This window comes from Rhamphochromis sp. 'chilingali' (genome assembly GCF_963969265.1).
Source record: "Rhamphochromis sp. 'chilingali' genome assembly, chromosome: 9".
NCBI classification, from domain to species: Eukaryota; Metazoa; Chordata; class Actinopteri; order Cichliformes; family Cichlidae; genus Rhamphochromis; species Rhamphochromis sp. 'chilingali'.
This window is the reverse complement of record NC_137936.1, coordinates 40,313,614-40,338,562: the sequence shown is the minus strand read 5'-3', so window position 1 is coordinate 40,338,562 and position 24,949 is coordinate 40,313,614. Positions and strand designations below refer to the sequence as shown.

Below are 24,949 nucleotides of genomic sequence, written 5' to 3'. Positions count from 1 at the left end.
GACACTCCTCCATCTGCTCTTTCAGGCCGTGGAGAACTTCATCTACTCGTGCGCCGGTTGCTGCGTGGCCACCTATATCCTGGGAATCTGCGACCGCCACAACGACAACATCATGCTGAAGACGAGCGGGCACATGTTCCACATCGACTTCGGGAAGTTCCTGGGACACGCCCAGATGTTCGGGAACATCAAACGGTAAGAGAGAAGCAGATGTTCACCTGTCCTGTCCTCGGTTCACCTTTATAGCTGACTACCTGCTGTACCCCGTGCAGGGACCGCGCCCCCTTCGTCTTCACCTCTGATATGGCTTATGTCATCAATGGCGGCGACAAGCCGTCCAGCCGCTTCCACGACTTTGTGGATCTGTGCTGCGAAGCATACAACCTGATCCGGAAACACACTCACCTGTTCCTCAACCTGCTGGGCCTGGTGTGTCTAACTCGCACATACACGCACAAACACACACTCTCACACGGACACACACTCACACACAGACGCACACAAACACACACTCACATAATGGAGTAAATACAACATCTGCTAAAGGAACCAACCAGGAAGTTAAACGTGTCTGTCTGTGTGTGTGTGTGTGTGTGTGTGTGTGTGTGTGTGTGTGCCTGTGTGTGTGTCCAGATGTTGTCCTGTGGGATCCCGGAGCTCTCCGACCTCGATGACCTGAAGTATGTCTATGATGCACTGAGACCTCACGAGTCTGAGGCTGACGCCACCATGTACTTCACCAGGTAGGCGCGGGCTCACCTGCACAGATGCCTCCGACCTTCAGGGCAGAGACACGAGTCATCACGACCTGCGCTGCAGACGGTCTCTGGCAGCGTCCAGGCTACACCTGCCGCCTTTGTTAACGACCCCTCTGACCCCGGCAGGTTGATCGAGTCCAGTCTGGGCAGCGTTGCCACTAAACTGAACTTCTTCATCCACAATCTGGCCCAGATGAAGTTCACCTCGTCGGAGGAGCGCCCCACGCTGTCGTTCGCCCCCAGGTTCCACTCGGCAAAGAGCGACGGCATCATCAAGAACCTGTACATCTGCAGACACATCCGGACCGGCGGAAAGGGATATGTGAGTCCAGACGTGCCAGTGGGAAGCACACGGGAAGCACATGGGAAGCAGAAACTAACCAGTTGTGTGTGTCTGTGTGTGTCAGGCTTTTGTGGTGAAGGTGGAGCGTGAAGGTCAGCAGGAGGTGCAGCTGGTTCAGAGGACATTTGAAGAGTTTCAGGAACTCCACAGCAAACTGAGGCTCATCTTCCCCTCATCCAAACTGCCCAGGTACACAGACACACACACTGACATGCACACATGTGTGCCCACAGACACACACTCCTAGGTGCACAAAGGAGCTTTGCAGAAGGTCCTTCCTCCTGTCCTCTTATCCCCTCCCACAGTTTCCCCAGTCGCTTTGTGATTGGCCGTTCCCGCAGCGAGGCGATGGCTGACAGGAGGAAGGACGAGCTGAACGGTTACGTGTGGCACTTGATCCACGCCGCTCCGGAGGTCGCTCAGGTCAGTGGCTTTCTGGGTCGGTTCTCACATGAGTGGTAGCTCAGGGGTGGCTGTAGCTCAGGTGGCAGAGCAGGTCGGCCGCTAACCAGAAGGTCGGTGGTTCGATGCCCGTCTGCTCCAGTCTGCATGCCAAATATCCTTGGGCAAGATACTAACCCCATGTGTGTGAATGTTAGTTCGAGCACCTAAGAGCTTAGAAGAAGTGCTTGAATTAGTTGCACTCTGAGTGCTCTGACAGAGTAGAACATATAAGAAACAGTCCATGTACATGATGGTAAGCCGTGACATTAATATTATACAATATACAATAATATTCAGATTGTTAGGCCACCCTCCACACATAAATGGAGGGCCATGATCGGGGCCACAGCACCTTCCAGGGTGCAGTGAGTGTCATGTTGTTGTTCTCAACCAGCATAAAAGCTTCTCCACAGTTAAAGTGTGTGTGGCAGCTGTGATAGCTGCCTGGGTTTTGGTGCTGAGCAGCACCTGCTGGTCTGCCGTGTTTCGAAAGGGGCTCGCAGGCTGTCTCCAGGCTTCTTGTGCCCCTTTGAGGTTTAGCCGTGGTGTTCGAGGGGCTTTGTGGCAGTTTTGGATGACATAACAACAAGATGCAGCCACCCTGAGTGCGGACTTCAAACTGTACACCAGTTTTTTTTTTTAAATTGTGCTGACAGGCCACATAAAAACCAGAGTTAGGGTAAAAAATATGCACAATGTTTTTTTCTGAATCGTTGGTCGTTGTGTCCTTGGGCGAGACACTTCACACATCGGCCCGGTGGCGCCAGTGTCCGGCAGCCTCGCCTCTGTCAGTGCGCCCCAGGGTGGCTGTGGCTACAATGTAGCTGCCATCACCAGTGTGTGACTGGGTGGATGTTCAACCAAGATGGCGCCGCGTATGGTCACCCTGGTGCTTCAGTGCGTTACTTTTGTTTTGTTTTTGTGCATTTTCTCTGTGTCTGGGCACTCCTCTGGATACTTGTACACCAGAGAAGAGCTCCTTAACTGCAGGACTACAACGCCTGTGGATTTATTTCCAATATTTGTCGCATCTGCGGCAGATTTACTGCAGACTCTGACCAGGAAAGCGAGACGCCGAAAGAGAGGGAAGCGAGCCGGCGCACTCGTGCGTTTGAGGAGACGCGGACTGCGAACTGCTCTTCCTGGGATCTTCCTTTCTAATGTACGCTCACTCGGGAATAAGATAGACGAACTGGCCCTGATGAGAAGCATGAACAGAGACTTTGCCTCCTCCTGTGTCTTATGTTTTACGGAGTCGTGGCTCTGTGAGAACATCCCAGACTGCGCGCTCAAGCTGGAGGGCTTCCATCTGCTGCGCGCTGACCGGCAGGCCGCTCTCTCCGGTAAGTCCAAAGGTGGAGGTCTCTGCTTCTACATTAATAGTGGCTGGTGCACAGATGTAACAGTGATTGCTCAGCACTGCTCTTCCTCTCTGGAATATCTTTTTATCCACTGCAAACCGTTTTATTCTCCGCGGGAGTTTGCTTCATTCATCCTGGCCGCTGTTTACATCCCGCCAGACGCAGATGCGCAGGCAGCTCAGTGCGCACTCGCGGAGCAGATTCTCCACACGGAGCGGACATTCCCGGACTCTCTCATCATTGCTCTTGGGGACTTTAACAAAGCCAATCTGAGCCATGAGCTTCCAAAATACAAGCAGTATATTAAATGCCCGACCAGAGAGGAGAGGACATTAGACCACTGTTACAGCACGATCAGCGGGGCCTATCGCGCGGTGCCCCGCGCTTCACTCGGACTTTCTGACCACGTCATGATCCACCTGATCCCCGCGTACAGACAGAGGCTGAAGCTCTCCAAACCTGTCGTGAGGACTAAAAAACTGTGGAGCAACGAGGCTGTGGAGGAGCTTCGCACGTGTTTGGAGTCTACAGACTGGGACACAATGAAGGCTGCTTCTAACAGCTTGGACGAGTTTACGGACACTGTCACCTCCTATATCCACTTCTGTGAGGACAGCATTGTGCCATCACGCACCAGGGTGAGTTATAACAATGACAAACCCTGGTTTACTCCTAAACTCAAAAAGCTGTGGCTGGAAAAGAGAAAGGCGTTCAGAAGCGGAGACAGGGACTGCTACAGAGAGGCCAAGTACAGGTTCACTAAAGAAGTGGACATTGCTAAACATCAGCACTCTGAGAAGATGCAGCAGCAGATCTCAGAGAATGACTCGGCCTCTGTGTGGAAAGGTTTTAGGAATATCACCAACTACAAGCCTAAAACCCCCCACTCCACTGACGACTTGCTCTTGGCCAACACCCTTAACGACTTCTACTGCCGTTTTGACGAGCCATCAGGCAGCCTTCACACCTCCAACGACCCCAACAATAGAGACACTTTGGACACTAATTCCCCCACCTCTCCCCCCTCCATAGAGCCATCACCACCTTCAAACTGTTCACCTACAACACCCCCCTCCACACCCCACACAAAGGAGGATTTCACACCACCTCCTCCCACCACAACTCTTCATATTCATGAAGCAGATGTGAGGAAGCAGTTTAAGAGTCTGAATGCTCGGAAAGCTCCCGGCCCAGACGGTGTGTCTCCTGCCACCCTCAGACACTGTGCAAACGAGCTGGCCCCAGTGTTTTCTGGCATTTTCATCTCCTCACTGCAGGCATGTCATGTGCCTGCCTGCTTCAAGTCCTCCACCATAATCCCTGTCCCCAAGAAACCTAGGATCACTGGACTAAATGACTACAGACCCGTGGCTCTGACATCTGTGGTCATGAAGTCTTTTGAGCGCCTAGCTCTCTCCCATCTCAGGACCCTCACGGCCCCCCTCCTGGACCCCCGCAGTTTGCATATAGAGCCAACAGGTCTGTAGACGACGCCATCAACATGGCCCTACACTTCATCCTGCAGCATCTGGACTCCCCAGGAACCTACGCTAGGATCCTGTTTGTGGACTTCAGCTCTGCCTTCAACACCATCCTTCCAGACCATCTCCGAGGCAAGCTTTCCCAGATGAAAGTGCCTGATCCCATCTGCCGGTGGATCACTGACTTCCTGACGGACAGGAAGCAGCACGTGAGGCTGGGAAAGAATGTCTCGGACTCCCGGACCATCAGCACCGGCTCCCCTCAGGGCTGTGTTCTTTCTCCTCTGCTCTTCTCCCTGTACACCAACTGCTGCACCTCCACCCACCAGTCTGTCAAGCTAATCAAGTTTGCAGATGACACCACCGTTATTGGACTCATCTCGGACGGGGACGAGTCTGCCTACAGGAGGGAGGTTGAACGTCTGGTGTCCTGGTGCAGCCACAACAACCTGGTGCTGAATGCCCAGAAGACAGTGGAGATTATTGTGGACTTCAGGAAGCACACAGCCCCACTCCCCCCCATCATCCTGACTGACACCCCCATCACCTCTGTGGACTCATTCCGCTTCCTGGGTACCACCATCACCCAGGACCTGAAGTGGGAGCCCACCATCACCTCCGTCATCAAGAAAGCCCAGCAGAGGATGTACTTCCTGAGGCAGCTGAAGAAATTCAACCTGCCAACACGGACGATGATGCAGTTCTACACTGCAATCATCGAGTCCATCCTCACCTCCTCCATCACCGTGTGGTACGCTGGAGCCACTATCAGGGACAAGCAGAGACTGCAGCGTGTTGTGCGCTCTGCTGAGAAGGTGATTGGCTGCAGACTCCCATCTCTGCAGGACCTGTACACCTCCAGGACACTGGGGCGTGCAGCCCGGATCTCAGCTGACCCTTCTCACCCTGGACACAGTCTGTTTGACCTGCTCCCCTCAGGCAGGAGGCTCCGGTCCATTCGCACCAGAACCTCTCGCCACAAGAACAGTTTCTTCCCCTCTGCTGTTGGACACATGAACAATAACCACATGACTGTCCCCGCCACTAACACATGACCCTACGCTGTGTTCACTGCATCATTCCATGTTTGGCACTGATCACCACCTGCACTCATGTATATATCTTTCTACGTAGCACTCTTAATTCTTATTCTCATGTATATATCTCATGTATAGCTCATGCACATATCTTTCTACGTAGCACTTTTAATTCTTATCCCTACTTTTATTTTTTCATGTCTATTTAAGTGCTATTTATGACAGCATGTTTGCACTGAAGCACCGCAGCAATTTCCTAATGTTGTAAACCTGCTCAACATTTGGCAATAAACCCCTTTCTGATTCTGATGACTGGATGTGTAAAGCGCTTTGGGGTCCTCAGGGACGAGTAAATAGGCCATTTACCATTGTGTTTATACAAAATGTCAAAATGAAAAATTAACAGTAAATTCAAACATGTGAGGTTGTTCAAAGAAATCGGTCCTTCTTTAAAAAGGCGGCGTCATCCTGACTCTGTGTGGACAGATTTGTATTAAAAGACCAACTGAAAGATTTTGAGAACATCTTGCAGCCTTCAGTCTCTCACCTCGCAAAAAACAACTAAATCAGTCAGTAGCAATGCACTCCTGGGGAGGGAGGTGTGTGTACTCAGGTACATATGTAACCTTATTATGTCCTGTGTCATCCTTTTTTATCCTTCCTTTCAGTCTTTACTGGCTTGTATTTATTTATAGAAGCATGTAAATGCCTGAATGAAACGTTGAAAGGAACGAGACGTAAACAGTTTTCAAAGAGCTAAAATCTGCAGTAGTGAAAACGGCCAGTGGTACCCTCGAGCCCAGACAGGTGAAGGAAGGTGTGCTTGAACCTCTCAGCTGCAGACAAACACAAAGTACAACATGGCCGAACATGAGAGTGCCGCCATCACCTCACCAGCTCGCTTTTAGTCTGAGTCGCTTCTCAGGACGAAACCCACACACACTCACTGAGTGGGTGTGGCGCTGCTGTTCTATCAGCTCGCTGCAGTCCTCGGGGCTCCGCCCTCTTCAAGGTTATCTCTCCCTGACTGTGGAAGCTCTGCCTGCAGGCAGACAGGTTCAGAGGCAGGTGTGTGATCGTGTCGCTGTGATGAAGGTTCTCCGCCCTGCAGAAAGATGCATTTCCTGTTTCTTACATAAGATAAGGATGGTGAGCTGACCCCTCACTTCCTGGAAGTTCCAGGAAGTTCTTAGAAGTGCTCTGTCCTGAGCTGAACGTCCACAGCACCGATGCAGGGATGTTCTCTGAGCTGTGTCAGGTCCACTCGTCTTTATTCTGATTACACTGACCTTTGTCCCGTTTACCTCAGTGAGCTAATCACAGGCTGATCACCCCGTGTGTGTGTCTGCACAGTGTGACCTGGTGTACACCTTCTTCCACCCGCTGCCCAAAGACGAGCGATCAGGAACGACGGCGAGCAAACCAGCAGGTACGTGATTTTGGACCCACACGCTGTTTAATGTGTAAAGCTCAAGAACTGGAAATAAACTGGGAAGACTTTTTGTTTGCTCAGTGGGACAGTGTACGGATTTTAGGAAGCCACAGTGGGCGGGTCCTCACGCTGATTAGACGGGGGCGTTACCCAATGAGGAGTACTCATATCAAATATGAGCTTATCTGAGGTCAGACTGCACCAAAGAGGTTTCGCTCTGTTAAACTTTAACTCACACAAACACAAAGGTCAAAGGTCAGTGCTCTGTGACTCAGCATGTAACAGCAGATCTGTGGCATGTTTTCATACAGAATCACTGCTGATTGGTTAAAGGTTACAGCCAGTAAAAAGATTGTTCTCATAATTATACATCATCACAGCGTGATGCCTTCTCCTTCAGATCAACATATGAAGCATCGTAGCGGTTTTATTATCAGAGGTCGCCTTCACCAACTGGAAGGAAAGAGCGCTATCGCATCTTAAAACACCATCCTCGTTACCTCGACCCTCATCTCCTGAGCTCAAGTCGGGGCTTGAACACACCAAAGCACAACCATGCTCATTTGTTACTCATGTTGTCTTAATTATTTATTGTCCACAGGTTAGACATGTGACCCTTGACAGCGTGTTCGTTGATCCACCTTGAGGAGTTTGAGCATCTATGTGGGGAGAAGCTGCTTGTTTTGCAGCAATCATATGACCCCCTATGAGCAAGCACTTTGGCGACAGCAGGAAGGAAAAACTCCCTTTTAACAGGAAGAAAGATAGTGTCTGTCTCCTGAATCCAAACTGGAAGCTGGTTCCACAGAAGAGGGGCCTGAAAACTGAAGGCTCTGCCTCCCATTCTACTTTTAAATACTCTAGGAACAACAAGTAGGCCTGCAGAGCGAGAGCGAAGTGCTCTAATAGGGTGATATGGTACTACAAGGTCATTAAGATAAGATGGGGCCTGATTATTTAAGACCTTGTATGTGAGGAGCAGGATTTTGAATTCTGGATTTAACAGGAAGCCAAAACAGGAGAAATCTGCTCTCTCTTTCTAGTCCCTGTCAGGACTCTTGCTGCAGCATTTTGGATCAGCTGAAGGCTTTTCAGGGAGTTTTTAGGACATCCTGATAATAATGAATTACAGTCGTCCAGCCTGGAAGTAATAAATGCATGAACTAGTTTTTCAGCGTCACTCTGAGACAGGATATTTCTAACTTTAGAGATGTTGCACAAATGGAAGAACGCAGTCTTACATATTTGTTTAATATGTGCGTTGAAGGACATGTCCTGGTCAAACATGACTCCAAGGTTCCTCACAGTGTTACTGGAGGCCAAGGTAATGCCATCCAGAGTAAGAGTCTGCTTAGATACCATATTTCTAAGCTTTTCAGGGCCGAGTACAATAACCTCAGTTTGATCTGAATTAAGAAGCAGAAAGTTAGCGGCCATCCAGGTCTTTATGTCTTTAAGACATTCCTGCAGTTTAACTCATTGGTGTGTGTTATCTGGCTTCATGGACAGATAGAGCTGGGTGTCATCTGCATAGCAGTGTAAATGTATGCTATGTCTTCTGATGATGCTGCCTAAGGGAAGCATGTATAATGTAAACAGAATTGGGCCTAGCACTGAACCCTGTGGAACTCCATAATTAACCTCAGTGTGTGAAGAGGACTCTCCATTTACATGCACAAACTGGAGTCTATTAGATAGATATGATACAAACCACTGCAGCACAGTACCTGTAATACCTACAGCATGTTCTAATCGCTCTAATAGGATATTATGGTCGACAGTATCGAACGCTGCACTGAGGTCTAGCAGGACAAGCACAGAGATGAGTCCACTGTCAGAGGCCATAAGAAGATCATTTGTAACCTTCACTAAAGCTGTTTCTGTGCTGTGCTGAGCTCTGAAACCTGACTGAAACTCTTCAAATAAACCTCTGCAGATGATCTGTTAGCTGTTTGACAACTACTCTTTCAAGGATGTTTGATATAAAGGAAGGTTGGAGATTGGCCTATAATTAGCTAAGACTGCTGGGTCTAGAGATGCTTTTTGAGTAAAGGTTTAACTACAGCCAGCTTGAGAGGCTAGCAGAGGCTAACAGCAGAGTTACTGATAGGAAAGTTCAGCATATCCTCAACAGCTCACCTCAGTAAGGCGTTCATCAAAGTTTTACAGCCTCCTCCACAGTAAATAAAGATGCTTCTCACCCGGCTTTGACAGCTGAGGTAAACAGCAGTCTGTTCCTTTAATACTCAGACGCTGCAGTTCCTCTGATGTCCAGCAGAGGTTATGAAATAAATCTGTAATATTCAAACTTAAGTCAGAAGATGAAATATCTTTGTTTATCAGAATTAAGTACTTCTTAAACTCAGCCTGCGACTGAAAGTGTTAGAAACAGCCAAATATCAGACATGTTCATTGAAGACTAACATTGAAAGTGTGCGTGTGTTCGCAGAGATCTCGTGGTCTCCAGGTTCAGGAAAAGAGCTCGGCGAGGTCAAACTGTCCATCTCCTACAAGAATGAAAAACTCTTCATCATGGTGATACACATCCGAGGCCTGGTCAGTGTGTCGTGTTATTATTAGATTCATTTATAGCTTTATTTCTATTTGTTTTTATTACGTTTTTGTATATATTTCTTTATTATTATGATTATATTATTATTATGTATTCTTGGGGGAGCAGCGGCTCTACTCTGAGCCCCTCCCGAACTTCTCACCCTATCTCTAAGGGAGAGGCCAGCCACCCTTCGGAGGAAGCCCATTTCCGCCGCTTGTATTCGCGATCTCGTTCTTTCGGTCACTACCCACAGCTCGTGACCATAGGTGAGGGGAGGGGCGTAGATCGACCAGTAAAATGAGAGCTTCGCTTTTACACTCAGCTCTCTCTTCACCACAACAGACCAGTGCAGCGTCCGCACCACTCCGTCTGTCGATCTCCGGCTCCCTTCTCCCATCACTCGTGAACAAGACCCCGAGATACTTGAACTCCTCCACTTGGGGCAGGAACTCGTCCCCGACCCGGAGTGGGCACTCCACCCTTTTCCGGCTGAGAACCATGGCCTCAGATTTGGAGGTGCTGATCTCATTCCCGCTGCTTCACACTCGGCTGTGAACTGCTCCAGTGCGAGCTGGAGGCTGTTACCTGATGAAGACTCCCCATACTCCCAAAGCCCAACCCACAGAATACTCAGATGGACATGGCCGTCTGAGTATTCACCTCCGGTGTCCACTTGCTGGTTTGGGGTTACACCTAGGGCTGCTCAATTAATCGAATTTTAATCACGATTACGATCTGGGCTTTCAACGATCATTAAAAATGACTGAGCCGATTATTAGCCCCTCCCTCATTTATCCGCGACACCTTAAAGGCCGGTCCGTGAAAATATTGTCGGGCATAAACCAGTCCGTGGCGCAAAAAAGGGTGGAGACCGCTGATTAAGAGGACCCGAGGGAAGCTCGGAAAGCTAAGCAGAAGTTATTTGGAGAGTGACTGCCGTTGGTTGAAAAGAGTTAAAAAAAAAAAAAAAAAAAAACAACTTCAGTGGTGTTGCACACTATGTTATATTATTTTTTAAAGTCATTGTTAACCCTTTAAAGCCGGTCAGAGCAGCACGCTCCGTTTTGCGTAACTATTTTTAAATCCCTGTAGAACCTGAACCGTGTAAGCTAGCGCAATAATTTGTTTTCCATATGAAACCGGAGGAGTTGTACTTACATCTGATGCCATCAGCTTGTCCTCGGTCACGGTTTCCTTCCACATATAGCTTTGCAAAAACTGCATAAAAAGCTCTTGCAGGAACAAAAACATAATATTCCAGAAACAGGCTTTGCCGTTCCTATCAGCTGTTCGTAACACTTCCCACAGTGAAATGATGCACCTGCTGTTTTCTTTGCAAATTTGCATCATAGGATTGTTTTTTGTTTTTCCTGCAGTATATAAAAATTGCTGTATCTCCAAAATAAAACTATGAAGACACTCAAAATAAATTTCCTGTGGTGGGAAACTATTTTTTGCAACTTTATTGTATTTAAAGTTTTGAGGGATAAACCTCTTAAACTTCTCCAAGTAGAAATATATGTAAACAAAACAAAAACGATTTTCAATTTTTTTTGTAGTTTATTGCACTTTTTTGCAATTTATGTAATTACTATGGACTTAATGCATACATATTATTAAAATATGGGCTATAACAGTTGTATTGATGTATAGCAACTTGAAATGCTCCCACAAATGGCACTACAGCATGTAAAAAAAATAAATAAAAATAATATAAGCTCTGGTGGACTTGGTTCTATAGTAGGTCTTAAAGGGTTAAATAAATATCGGCAAATAATCGTGATCTCAATTTCAGTGAAAATAATCGTGATTATCATTTTTGCCATAATCGAGCAGCCCTAGTTACACCCATGAACGGCCGCCTCAGCAATGGAGGTGCTGACTATGGTCCAGTCGGTCTCAATGTCCCCAGGGTTCCTCGGAATAAACACTTTTTATTTATTTATGATCATTGTTAATATTTTAATAAATGTATTTATATAATTTTAAGGATTTTTTTTCATGTTTTTTAATTAATATTTTTATATTGATCAGTGGGTCTAAGTCCTGTCCTGGTATTTGGGGCTTCTGATTGTTTTTGTTTTTTCTCTGTGGCACTGACACTGATGCCTGTGGGTGTGTAGCAGCCCCTGCAGGATGGGACTGACCCCGACCCCTACGTGAAGCTCTATCTCCTCCCCGACCCTCAGAAGATGAGCAAGAGGAAAACGAAGGCGGCGCGACGCACGTGCAACCCGACCTACAATGAGATGGTACGATCCGCTCACAGCGTCTGGAAGTGCTGTGAGATACTGCTATCGATGTGCTAAGTAAATACTGGCCCAGCTGTGCAGATAGTAATGATAATGCAGCAGTGAGCTGCATGCTGGAGGATAGAAACAGTGTCGCTCTGATAGCAGTGTTGGTGTTAACCTGTCGGTATTTGGATTGTTCTGCATCTCTGGTGTAAAGAATCGCGGATGTCACTGTGGTTCAACTCTTAGATGTTGATATGACTAACTTTGCTGTTTCCATAGCAACATCACTTTTGCCTCCCTTTGTGTCCCCAGCTGGTGTACGAGCGGATCCCACGGGGGGACCTGGACCAGAGGGTGATCCACCTTCGGGTCCTGGGAGACGGCGCCTTCTGGGAGAACACGCTGCTGGGAGAGACCTTCATCCCCCTGAAGAGGCTGGTCCCAGGTCAGCACTGGGTGGGCTGGCACAAACTGGGCCCCCCTGGCTCAGACTTCGCCCACTGATGGACAGGAAACGGGAGGCAGCGGACTTAAAAGAAAGAAGAAGAACTGCAGGCGTTCCTGCTGAGGGGGAACAGTGAAACAAAAAAAGGGAGATCCTTTCAAAGTAAAAGCCTTGTGGCTGCTCTGCGGGTGTCGTGCCACGCTCGTTAGTTTATAAGAGACTGAGTTTTACTTCAGTGAACGAGTTCCACTAACGAGCTCGCCCTGACCTTTGACCTGAGAGCGACTGAAGGAGTGGATTCCTTTTTTAACAGACCTACAGGAGCTCAGACGTGCTCGAGCTGTTTCTTCTTCTTCTCCTCGGACCGCAGCAGGAAGTTGAACTGTGAAAAAGGAAACGAGGACAGAGGCGCGGTGAAGAAGACGAAGCAGGTTGAAGAGCGTGGGCAGCGCCGCTGAGAAGACTTTAGGTTATTTTTTATAGCGGGTTTGATTTATTTTTAAAGTGCGACTGACTGCCGGCTGCTTGCGTGCCTATGTTTCATTCCTGGTTTCTGAACCATGTCATTTCCTGTTTTTAGCTCAATGACGGCGGGCGTTTTGTGATCAGCTGATTTTTGTGTTTGCGCTGTAAATGAATGCGAGGTTTTCACAATGACTGCTTCACACGTTTAAAGACGAGAGAAATCTGAAGAATTTCAAAATTCTGAAACACTGAAATTTAATTTTTATTGTTGGATTGTTTTTGATCATGTGACTCTGTGACGTCATCACGCTGCTCATTCAATCAGCTATCACTTCTCTCCCTGAGGGCACTTTCCCCTGATTGGCCAGCATGCAGAAGCCTGCTGAGGGGCAGCCTGTGAGCTGTTAGAGCCCCCTGCCTGTGGACATGTCATTCCACAGGCAGGGGGCGCTCTCGGGGCAAATTTCATCCTGTTTTTGATGGAAGAGTTCGACAGTTTCTACTGCAGTGAAGTCGCTGAGGACATCACAGCACCACGAGCCGCTTTACAGCACCCTGCGTTTTGATTTGGGGTGTGAAGCCAGCTCCTGCTTCTGCTGCTAACGTGTGCTGGAGGTTTGGAAACAGGCGCCGTCAAGGGAGGACGTCCTGTCCTGAACTCTAACCGACCAAACAGCAGGCAGCAGTAGCGTGCTGGTGTTTCATGGGTAAAATCAGGTCCGCACGAACAGTTCAAGTGTTTGTATTTGTTCTGCATCATGTGACTGAGGTCCTGACCAATCAGATGAGGTTGCTGTGGGTGAAGAAGCATGATGACGCGCAGAAGCAGGCTTTGTTTGGATGCAGCTTCACTGATGACGACCTGTACAGACGAATGATTCTGAACCTTTTCTATTGTTTGCACTACACAATAAACTTGAAATGAAAACAGCTGAAGGTGGTCTGTCCTCCTCTTCCTCCCTCCTCCTAGGGTCTACACCTGCCTCGTTTCCTGTGTCCGTGCTGCGAGGGATAAAGGTCGGCCTGGTTTTAGAAGCTTGGCTTGGTCTATCAGATGTCTGGGGCTAAAGAGGGTGGAGCTCAGGTGAGCACAGTGTGGTCTGTAACAGCAGGTCTGCAGTCGAGGCTGAGATTTCATTAAAATCCAAGAATGCCAGAAATCTCTTTAAAATGTAGAATAGAAAACAATAGAGTCCAGGTGAACCACTCAGGTCTGCTGATTGGCTGTCGGCTCTCGGGCAGGTACTCCTGCAGTGGCGGCACAGAAAACACCCCACGGACGTCTTTGTTACTACAGTTTTTAATAATATTTTATATTTGCGGGTGGCTGTAGCTCAGGAGGTAGAGCAGGTCACCTGCTGATCGCAAGGTTGGAGGTTCGATCCCTGGCTCCTCCAGTCTGCATGTCAAGTATCCTTGGGCAAGATACTAACCCCAAGCTGCTCTCCGATGCGTCCATCGGAGTGTGAATGTGTGTGGATGTAGTTAGAAAGCACTACGTATAGATAAAGTGCTTGTGAGAATGGGTGTGACTGGGTGAATGAGGCATGCTGTATAGAGCGCTCTGAGTACTCCGGGAGAGTAGAAAAGCGCTCTATAAGAATCAGTCCATTTACCATATTTACGTAGGGCAGATTTTTACAAGTAATGTGTGGATCAGATATCAAGCATCTCAATCCCAATGTTGATATTGGTATCAGATCGATACTAGTGTGACTGGACCGATACTTGGTCTATCCTCTGAACTGTTAAATAATTTCTAACAAATATCCCAGAAACCTCTCTGAACCTTTCTGTGGTGCCAGGTTTATTCATAGCCACATTTAAACTACAGGAGCTGAGCCGACCGCTGTAGACACGGGCACATTTACAAGCAGCTCTTCAAAATAAAAGCTGAAATGTGTGAGAAGGCAGGACACACTGGTCTCCCCTACATCAGCTGCCTTTAAAGGGTGTCTGTGTCAGCAGTACTGGTCCTGTATTTACTTGGTATCAGAACGCTAAACTTTTTTACTGCAGGCTGGCTCGTTTTGGTTCACTTTTTATCTGTTTCTGTAATTATTGTGAAACTGCAGATTTGACAGATCCAGTTGTAGGCACAGTTTGGATGTCTTTGGTTTTTACATTAATCCTGATCTGTTTCCTGTGACGCTGACGGGACAGCAGGACCTTTGACCCTTGCCGCGTCCTCACACAAAAGCAGGTGATCCTCCACAGCATCATCCAGCACCTAGCTTACACACACACACACACACACCTGCATACAGTATTTATGGAGTTTAGTTTACTGTCAGATTTTGATCAATGATTTCTGATCCTGGACTTGACACCTGATCCCAGTGTCAGCCTTTTGGTATCGATCCGATATCAAGTAAATGCAGAGCCAGTGCGATACCAATACTGATACTTTCAGCTTATGTGAGAGAGCCGTGTGTCTCTTTGTCCCCGCAGCCACATGTCCCTGAGCCTGGTTCTGCTGGAGGTTTTCTGCTTGGAAAAATCACATTTTTCCTTCCTACTGTTGCCAAGTCGTAGGCTCGTAGGCGTTCGTCTGATTATTGTAGGGTTTTTATCTTACAATATAAAGTGCCTTTGGTTGACTGCTGTGATTTAACGTTATATGAATAAAACTGAATAGAATGGGGAGCAGTGTGTCCTGATTCATGAGATGAACCATCATCTATCGGCAAATTCTGAACACATGAATGAAAGGCTTTATTAGCCACATGCAGGTTGCATGGTGATATGAGATCTTCTGTTGTTGCCTGTTAAGAGTCGCGCTGCACAGTCTGAAGATCAGAATCAGAATCAGAATACTTTATTGATCCCTGGGGGAAATTATTTTTTGTTACAGTGCTCCATTTTAAACCAACATTAAGACAAGACAGACAATACGCTAACTAAGAATAGTACAATATATACATATACATACATACATACATACATAAGTCACTCATAAATAAATATTTGGAAAAGAAACATGTGTAGCTGTAGCAGCAAACAGTGTGTTAAGTGGATGCGTTGTACAGGGAGATGGCCACAGGCAGGAATGATTTCCTGTGTCGTTCAGTGGTGCTTTTCGGTAATCTCAGTCTCTCACTGAACGAGCTCCTGTGACTGACCAACATGTCATGGAGTGGGTGGGAGGTGTTATCCAACATTGTCTTTATCTTGGACAGCATCCGCCTCTCCGACACCACCTTGAGGGAGTCCAGCTCCATCCCCACAACATTGCTGGCCTTACGGATCAGTTTATTAAGTCTGTTGGCATCTGCGACCCTCAGCCTGCTCCCCCAGCATGCAACAGCATAGAGGATCGCACTGGCCACCACAGACTCATAGAAAATCCTCAGCATTTTCTGGCAGATGTTGAAGGACCTCAGTCGCCTCAAAAAATAGAGACGACTCTGGCCCTTCCTGTAAAGTGCTGTGGTGTTTTTAGCCCAGTCCAGTTTATTGTCAATGTGTACTCCAAGGTATTTATAGTCCTCCACAATGTCAACACTGACCCCCTGGATTGAAACAGGGGTCAAGTGTTTCCTGGTCTTCCTGAAGTCCACGATCAGTTCTAGATGATCTAAAGCTAATTGGTTAAGACACGTAAAAAGACAGGAAGAAATAGAAGCATGCATAATCATCTCCAGTTCAGCCTTTTTCACCATTAGTCTGAGTTTTGAAATGTTCCTTAGATGATGACTGACTTTTACTTTCCACAGTTGGCACAATAAAACACAGCTTTCATCTTTTATTTTGGAGAGCTGAATGTGAACGTGCCTGTCTAATGTGGCTGTAAATAAAACAGGCACCACAGAAAGGTTCAGACATGTTTCACAGCGTGTTTGACGCATTTGTTCATTAAAACACTCAGTGCGCTACATACTGAACTCGGGGGATAGAAACAAAGTATCGATTTAATACCAATATGGGCATCGGTTACTATGGGCTACTATCCATACTGGGTCCTTTCACCATCTCCAGTGTCTGAGCCGCTTCTATAAATTGACCGTGGGAGCTTCACGCTGATAAACACGTGGCACACTGAGCCCAAGTTTCGTTTATGTAACGGAGACGCAGGAGCGAACAGCACCTCCTCCTGCACTCCCTGCCCGCGGCCTCCCGGAAATAGAGATTCGCGTCATAGGCGACGGTCCCCGGGCTGTCTGATGAAATCTCTCAGCGGACGGACGGAGCGGCCGTGGAAACTGCTCTGTATTCGGAGACCGCACCAGTATTAACGCCAGGAGGAGTCCGGAGAGCACCGCAGACTGATTATAACCCGGTGAAGTGCTGCTTTGGTTCGAGTATTTGAATCCGTCTCCGCCTCCGGGGAACTAACCGTCAGGCTAACTAGCTGCTAGCGCTGAGCTAACGTGCTAAGCTAACTGGAGCCCCGCCGCAGACAGAATGGCCCGTTGCTGGTCTCCACACCCGGTACTCTTCGTGTCTCAGCACTTGGGTTTCTCCACCTCCGTCCGCACAGAGTTCTCCACAAGAAAGAAGCACCACTGTCAGCAGAGCACCACGGCCCGCTCCGGGCTCTCGGCCCTCGGATCCTCCCGCAGCTGTAGCCGGTGTGTGTGGTGTGCGGAGTAGGCGCGATGAGCTGTTGGATTAGCAGCTAACGTGCTAACAGCCTGTTCGTATTGAAGTTGTTCGCACATTAAACTGAGGACATGTTCAGAAATATGAGTGAAGAAGGACGTTTAATGGGCGGGAGGCGCCCCCCCTCATCTTCCTCCTCCATGCCCGGACTGGACAGCCAGGAAAGTTCGTGGATCGGCTTGCTGTCCAGGCCCGCGATGGCACTGGTGGAGAAAATCCGGAACCGAACTCTGAAAAGCAGCTTGGTTACCGAGGAGAGCGAATTTCTTAGCCCGCTGGAGGACGTGCAGCTCGGGCCTCCTCACCTGTCCTACCTGCAGTGTGAGCCCCGAGGCGTGGGGGCTCTGCCATGGCTCTCCGCGGACTCGCTACGGGAAATCGGGCTCCAGAATGGGGCAGAGGTGGACCTGAGCCTCTGCCACCAGACCCAATTCAGATACCTGTCTTCGTTCCGGGCTGTTCTGGGCCACATGCTACTCAGTTCTCAGGAAGTAAAACCCCCGGGAGGGCAGAGCTGGTCCAGCAGGCCATGGTGGGACAGCTTCTGGGGGGGCAAGGAGTGCTCGGAGAGGGAGCAGCTGTCCCGCGGGATGCTGGGAGAAAATGCTGGAGCCAGCGACCACAAAGAGCAGCTGGTGAACAATGGAAGCCCCCCCACAGTCCAGAATGCTGTGGCAGACCGCCAGCTCAGCATCAGAGATCCACAGAACTGCTCAGGAGCCACCATCGCCGCAGCCTTACCTGTGACCCCCGAGCAGGACCATGGGTACTCCAGCCTGGAGGAGGAGCACCTGTCCGGCGTGACGTCCGCCAGAGCAGAGCCGTCGCCACCACAGGAGACTGAGGGGATGGAGGAGGTGGTGCTCGCCGTCCCTCAGTGCCAGAACAAAACTATCAACTTCATCATGGGTGGCCCTTGCAGCGAGGATGAGGACAGCCAATCAGAGGAGTCATCCTCTGATGATGATGATGATGATGATGATGATGGCTTTGACAGCGAGGGCTCCTCTGAGATGTCTGATGACACTAATGATGATGATGAGGATGATGACAGTGAGGCGGAATCAGAGGTGGAGCGTTTGTGGCGCTCTCTGTGCCACAGCGAGGACCCCTATGACCCCCGAAACTTCACTGCCCGCCTGCACACGGGTGTCACTGCACCTCGTGCCATCCCTGTCTCCACGCCACCATCCTCTGCTCAGTCTTCCCCCTCCTCCTCTCCTCCCTCCAGCCCTGACACATGGGACGACTCGCCGTCTGCGAGTGAGGCTGATGAGGAGAGCCTCCGCCTGTGGGACTCCTTCAGCTCCTCCTCAGACCCCTTCAACCCACTCAACTTCCAGGCTCCCATCAGGACCCGTGAGTCTGCCACGGCGAGGGCCAGGGAGAACTCCGCCTACCGCCGCCTCCGCCAAGAGTCTCCACCCGAGTACAGGAAGGAGGAGGCAGAGGACCGGATGGACAGCGGTTTCTGTGACGCCTCCGCCCGGAACTGCAGCTCCACGAAAAAGGTGCGTTGGGAGACAGTGCTGCTGGGGCGGGTCAGGTGGTTAAAACACTGATTAAGGTACAGGTGAGGCTCACCTGAGGGACAGTCAAAGGGTCTTTGTTAGTCACACCTGAACACACCTGCAGACACACCTGCCCTGTGGGGTTTTGGGAACAGTCAGAGTGAAAGTGAAGCTTCAGTCTGTTCTTGGTTCAGGTTACTGCGGCTCGCTCTGCGTCAGGAGCTCATGAACAGGTGAGACAGAGAAGGTGTGGAAAATAAAGTTTATTCAAAGTGAGCTGAAAGTTTCCAGCAGAAGAAATCAAATCTTCACGCTGCATACTGATCTCTCGACACACCTGTAGCTTTTCCATGTTCATTACAGCAGATGCTGTTCAACCTGCTGACTTTCAGTGTTTATTCTCAGGTTATGTGACATATTTAATTATTTAATCTAAAATATTTAATAAATCTCTTAATTTAGGATTTAAAAACTATTTTTAAAAAGTTATTCATTGTGTGGCTCTGCTGAATGTTTCTTCCTGTTAAAAGGGAGTTTTTCCTTCCCACTGTTGCAGAGTGCTTGCACCGAGGCAGTTGTCTGATACTTGGGCTTTGCGTGTTCTTGTGGGTATTTACCTTCCAGGTAAAGCACACTGAGTTGACTGCTGTCACCGACTTTGGGGTAAACATGCTGATTTGAACATGGGAGTCTGTGGCACCGACTCACTGCTGGAGCCTCTGCTGGCCGTCAGAGGAACTGCAGCTGAGGAGTGTTTGACAGTAAACATGAGTCAGACAGCAGGAAGCTCCGCCTCCTGTGGGTTTGTTTGCTTCCTGGAGAGACGTGAGGAGAAACTGGATCGGTGAGCTGTAATTAGCTCGGAGCTTTATTTACTCTGTAAACACGGCCAGTTTATTAGTAACTCCCAGTTCAGCCTTTACCCAGAGTTCCCACCAGGTTGTCCGGACAGCTGTGATGGTGAGCCCACATCTGGGCCATGAACTCAGAGACGCTCTTTTCGCCCCTGAAAGCCAAAAACACAGCGCCATGATGGTTGAACGACTTATCCTGTGTCAGGTCTTAATGAAGGACGTCTAATGTCATAACGTTTCCCCATCAGATTTCAGCTTCAGTCAGATCCTCCAAACGTCCTTCAAACATCATAAAAGCCTGAAACTCACTTTGATTTGGACCCAAAGATTTAACCAAACCCGACGATCCTGCTGCTTCAACTTATCCCCAATACAGATGTAAGGATGTAGGGAGTGAAACAGTCGAGTCTGTCACTACCCGATCCGTACCGGAAACCCGATCGGTACCCCGCATGCGTGAAAGGTTTCTACTTCCGGTCGTAGCGTTTTACGATAGTTATGGGTCAGAGTATCTGTTAAGATGTTAAGAATAACAAGTATATCTTAAAATGTTTGCAATAATGAAGCATTTCAGTACAATGTAGACAAAAACGAAAAATAAAAAAGTTACGGATCAGGACTCTCCGATCCTTACTGCGCATGTGTAAAGTCTGACCGTACAAATCGGGTCTACCCGATCCGTACCGCGCATGTGCAGATGTTTTCTTCTTCTTCTGTTCGTTTAATGGCAGTTTACTCCCCAGTGTACGAGGATACCGCCACCTGCTGACCGAGCGAATAAACCCTATTATAAACTGAATTATCATCATTACAAACGTGTGTTAAATTTGATTTAGTGATAGTCGAGTGTGTTTATGCTCGTCTGTGAGGAGAGGATTGTTGGAATAGTGATGATGATGTGCGCCATCACTGTCAATTGTCAGTAAACACTTCATCTGGCTGATGAATCTACACGTGAGATATTACAAAGTCTGCATTATTAACTCTGTAATTCGGCGCCATTCTTCTTATTTTACGGCGCTGTTGCTCAATCGGGGGACGCTCTCTGTTGAGGAGAAAAGCATGAATTTCTTTGTATACGGATTATCCATTGTTTAAATGTCCCGGGCAGTCGAAAAGGAGGCAGAGCTGTTGAGAAATGCTAAGAGCTAACTGGGCGCTAACCGTATCATTCAAATATATTGAATGTCGCAATGTTGGCAAAGAGAGGAAGTGATGTAAGATTTGCGCATGCGGGGTACCGATCGGGTTTCCGGTACAGATCGGGTAGTGACAGAGTCGTTTGAAAGCTGATTTGTTCCTGGAAGTTTCAGTGACCTGATGACCTTTGACCTTTCTTTGTATTACCGAGCTGATGTCGTTTTCTCCCTCTCTTTTCCATCAGGTTCGTTTCTGTGACGATGTGGAGGAATTCTTTGCCAACTGTGGGGAGGAGGAGGACCGGCGGGGCCCGTGGGAGGAACTTGCCCGAGATCGCTGCCGCTTCCTGCGGCGCTGCCAGGAGGTGGAAGAGAGCATCGCTTACTGCCTTCAGCCGCAGCACCGCCGGCGCGTGTACGAACAGCTTGCCGCGATTAGGCATGCTCCTCAGGGTGTTTTTCTGGCGGCGGGCCCGAGGCAGAGTCCAGCTCCACTGTGAGGAAGAACGCCGCTGGGTTCTTCAGTGTTTCTGAGCTCCGAGCCTCATCAGCTTCCTGCTTCCTACCACAAACCCATGAGCACCACAAAAGAAGAAGAGAGGTCCAGACGCTCCACGTCTGGAAACGCTGTCAGTGTTAATGTGCAGAGCTGTGAGGGTGAGGATGATGAAGGCTCCCGCCTCTGATTAACCAATAAAAAGTCCCCGTCTGCAGCAGCTGGGCATCCAGCTGTTTCCAGTGTTTTCACTCTGAAACCAAAGAAGAAGAGTTTGTGTGTGTTTGTGTGTGAGCGAGTTCACCTGTCGCATGGGCAAACCTCCCCCAGACTCACTGATAATCAATACTGAGTTTTCCTGATCACTGTGTATTAACCCTGCGTGTCCAGCCGGAGGCGCTCTTGCTCCCTCTCCTTGTAATTCAGACTGGACAGAAACAGCTGACACGTCAGAGCCGAGGCCCCGCCCTTCAGAGCGTTCAGCGGTCAGAAAGATTGACGCTGTGGCAGATGTTCCAGATGTTTCTGACTGACAATGAGGAAGAGCGCTGCCTGAACTGTTTGGCGTCATTTTAGCGAGAGAAGCGTTTTATTTTTCTAACTGCGTGTTTGCCAAGGACTCGTGCCCATTGATCGTCTCACAGACTAAATATCAATCTAAATAAATCCAATATTTAATGATCGCACACGGCCTCCTGTCATTCTCCTCACACCTGCACACACCTGCCCAGCTGTCAGCTGCGGTACCACTGGCAGCCTCCAGGTGGTGGTAACAACAAGCTTCCTGATTTGTGTTCAGGGTGGATTCTGTTAGAAAATGTCACACAGGTCTACGGACCAATCAGCTCCCAGGTGTCTTCCTCACACCAATCGCAGGCAATGGAAACCATTTAAACTTAGTTGTGTGGTTGCTGGGTGTCGTGATCTGTCTGTAGGCCTGTGCGGCTGACCTTTAAATCACCCTCAGGGACAGGTCGCAGGTATTTATTAGTGATACTGAGACATTGGTCTGATACAGAGTACACAGCATCAGTATTACAGACACCTGTACAGATACTGTTGTGTTGGGGAGAGCAGAGTGTCCTGATTCATGATAAGAATCGTAATCAAAGTGCAAATTCTGAACACATTTTACTGACCATTAAATCACTGTGACGTTTACTTTCCACAATAATGACTGAACACAATAAAACACACCTCTCAGCTTTTATTTTGAAGAGCTGAATGTAGACTTATGTCTAATGTGCTACAGGCTGCAAATAGAACAGGCACCACAGAAATGTTCATTGAAACATAATCAACACTCAGTGGGCTACATACTGGACTCAACAGGATAGAAACCTGTTGCACTAGTTATGATGATAACAGCGTTGGCATTGATGCTGTCGACGTTTGGTTCGATCTGCCCACCTGTAGCGTCAATCACTGATTTCTGGGTCAGTCATTAAAAATAATCAGCACAAGCAGCGTCTGCAGGGTCATAGGTGGAGCAGGAAGTCCCACACCGTGCTCGCTGAACTGCCCGAGGTAATAAACGTGTCAGTAAAGGGTTGAATCATTGTCGGGAAATTCAAAGAGACACACACTTCACTTCTTACACACTGCAGATTTTATTGGTCCGAGTTGAAAGCAAAGAGAGAACGCTTACAGCTTCAGGTGAGAGCTCAGCATGTATGCAGGTGATGCAGCCAGACACACGCAGGTACTCGACAGCTTTCATCATTTCTCATCTAATGTTCTAAAATGTTCTTAATTCAGATCAAACTGAGGTTATTGTACTTGGCCCTGAAAATCTTAGAAATATGGTATGTGTCACTACCCGATCCATACCGGAAACCCGATCGGTACCCCACATGCGCAAATCTTACGTCACTTCCTCTCTTTGCCAACATTGCGACAGTAAATGTATTTGAATGACACGGTTAGAATAGAATAGAATAATCCTTTAATTGTCCCACAAGGGGAAATTTGGTTGTAACAGCAGCCAAAAAGATTAGCGCCCAGTTAGCTCCTAGCATTTCTCCACAGCTCTGCCTCCTTTTCGACTGCCCGGACATTTAAACAATGGATAATCCGTTTACAAACAAATTCATGCTTTTCTCCCCAACAGAGAGCGTCCCCCGATTGAACAACAGCGCCGTAAAATAAGAAGAATGGCGCCGAATTACAGACTTAATAATACTGACTTAGTAATGTGTCACGTAAAGATTCATCAGCCAGATGAAGTGTTTACTGACAACTGACAGTGACAACAATCCTCTCCACACAGACAAGCATAAACACATGACTATCAATCAAATTAAACACGCGTTTGTAATGACGCTACTTCAGTTTACAATAGGGTTCATTCGTTCAGTCAGCAGGTGGCGGTGTCCTCGTACACTGGGGAGTAAACTGCCATTAAACGAACAGAAGAAGAAGAAAACCCCTGCACATGCGCGGTATGGATCGGGGAGTCCTGATCCGTACCTATCTTTTTATTTTTCGTTTTTGTCTTCATTATATTGAATTGCTTCATTATTGGAAACATTTTAAGAGATACTTGTTATTCTTAACGTCTTAACAGATACTCTGACCTGTAACTATCGTAAAATGCTTCGACTGAAAGTAGACACCGTTCGCGCATGCGGGGTACTGATCGGGTTTCCGGTACGGATCGGGTAGTGACAGTATGTATGGTTGCATGTCTTTATCCTGTTTTCCTTCTCTCACCCCAACCAATCACAGCAGATGGCCCCGCCCCTCCCTGAGCCTGGTTCTGCTGGAGGTTTCTTCCTGTTAAAAGGGAGTTTTTCCTTCCCACTGTCGCCAAAGTGCTGCTCATAGGGGGTCATATGATTGTTGGGTCTTTACCTTACAATATAAAGCACTGAGCATGCTGCTGATCATTGAGGCAAATGTTGTTGAGATTTAGTGCTATATAAATAACACTGAATTGAAAAATGTAATTATTATTAATTAATAATAATGAAATAATATTTAATTATTCTTATTGTGTTTTAACAAATTCTGTTTTATTCATTTTAAAGTTTGATTTTATTGTGCAAATGTATAAGGTTTAGTTTTACTTTGGTTATATGTTTGAGAATATTCTGCCAGATTGTTTCCCTACCCAACACTGGCTGATTGACTTAACTGAGTAACCCAACAGCAGGCATGAGACCCAGTCTGCATCTGGAGGTTGGTTGCAGAAGGCCAGTCAGCAGCCATGATGTGGTGCACCAGATGTAATAATTAAGGAGATTTGGAGACCTCGAGAGAAGAGAGCACTGGAGTAGACAAACTCGAGTTGGCGATGTCAGGGTACTAAGATTAAGCCGGCCCCGTAAGTCTTCCTTTGGCGTGATGTCGGGCAGTGACTGTACACGCCTGTGTCCTTCAGAGTACTGCCACCATTGTGCCATTAGAGCCACTGACAGAGCAGACCTGGGAGCGTCATCAGGAGAGAGCTGCTATGATCAGGGAAGCACTGCTGCTCAGCTGAGGACTCGCTGCTCCCAAACAGTCGCTGAATCTCAGCCTTCAATGAATCTTGGATTCAGGGTAACTAACCACTGCGCCTGCGCTGTTGCTTTCGTCCTTTTTTAAACTTTTCTCTGCGCATTTATTGTTTGGAAATTCCTCTCAGTGATACTGTTTTTGGAATAACGTTAACTTGCCATTTTTAGATCTTGTGTTTTATTATCTCTACTAGTAGAGGTAACTTTAGTACCTTTGCTCTGTTTTATGGGCTTTTACTAATGTTGTCCATCCCACGGACTAACCTCAAATCCCGTGGTGATAGAGCCTT

The 24,949-nt window shown here is 48.0% G+C and overlaps 2 protein-coding genes across 6 annotated transcripts in view; both read left to right on the top strand.

Moving 5' to 3' along the window:
- pik3c2b (phosphatidylinositol-4-phosphate 3-kinase, catalytic subunit type 2 beta) overlaps positions 1-12,862 on the top strand; it is a 44,188-nt gene extending 31,326 nt beyond the window's left edge. Inside the window, exons 24-33 of one of the 5 annotated variants that reach the window (XR_013972740.1) lie at positions 26-195; positions 273-429; positions 634-743; positions 885-1,080; positions 1,166-1,290; positions 1,407-1,524; positions 6,778-6,853; positions 9,306-9,412; positions 9,537-9,676; positions 9,753-11,526. Coding sequence is in view for 4 of the 5 variants with exons in the window: in XM_080891120.1 (XP_080747246.1) it covers positions 26-195; positions 273-429; positions 634-743; positions 885-1,080; positions 1,166-1,290; positions 1,407-1,524; positions 6,778-6,853; positions 9,306-9,412; positions 11,534-11,662; positions 11,960-12,151 (1,380 nt within the window). In the remaining variant the exon portion in view is untranslated. The other 4 variants (XM_080891121.1, XM_080891120.1, XM_080891122.1 and 1 more) reach the window with 4 other exon arrangements.
- A 3,114-nt stretch (positions 12,863-15,976) lies between these two features.
- On the top strand, positions 15,977-21,845 carry ppp1r15b (protein phosphatase 1, regulatory subunit 15B). Its single transcript, XM_080890434.1, has 2 exons — positions 15,977-18,670; positions 20,909-21,845. The coding sequence occupies exons 1-2, from the start codon at positions 17,231-17,233 to the stop codon at positions 21,161-21,163; spliced, it is 1,695 nt and encodes a 564-aa protein (XP_080746560.1). The 5' UTR covers positions 15,977-17,230; the 3' UTR covers positions 21,164-21,845.
- The last annotated feature ends 3,104 nt before the right edge of the window (positions 21,846-24,949 follow it).

Excerpts from the sequence above, each read along its gene's own strand:
- ppp1r15b (XM_080890434.1), top strand. The coding sequence starts at position 17,231 with ATGTTCAGAAATATGAGTGAAGAAGGACGTTTAATGGGCGGGAGGCGC. Across the intron at positions 18,671-20,908 it reads ACTGCAGCTCCACGAAAAAG|GTTCGTTTCTGTGACGATGT; the intron begins GTGCGTTGGGAG and ends CTTTTCCATCAG.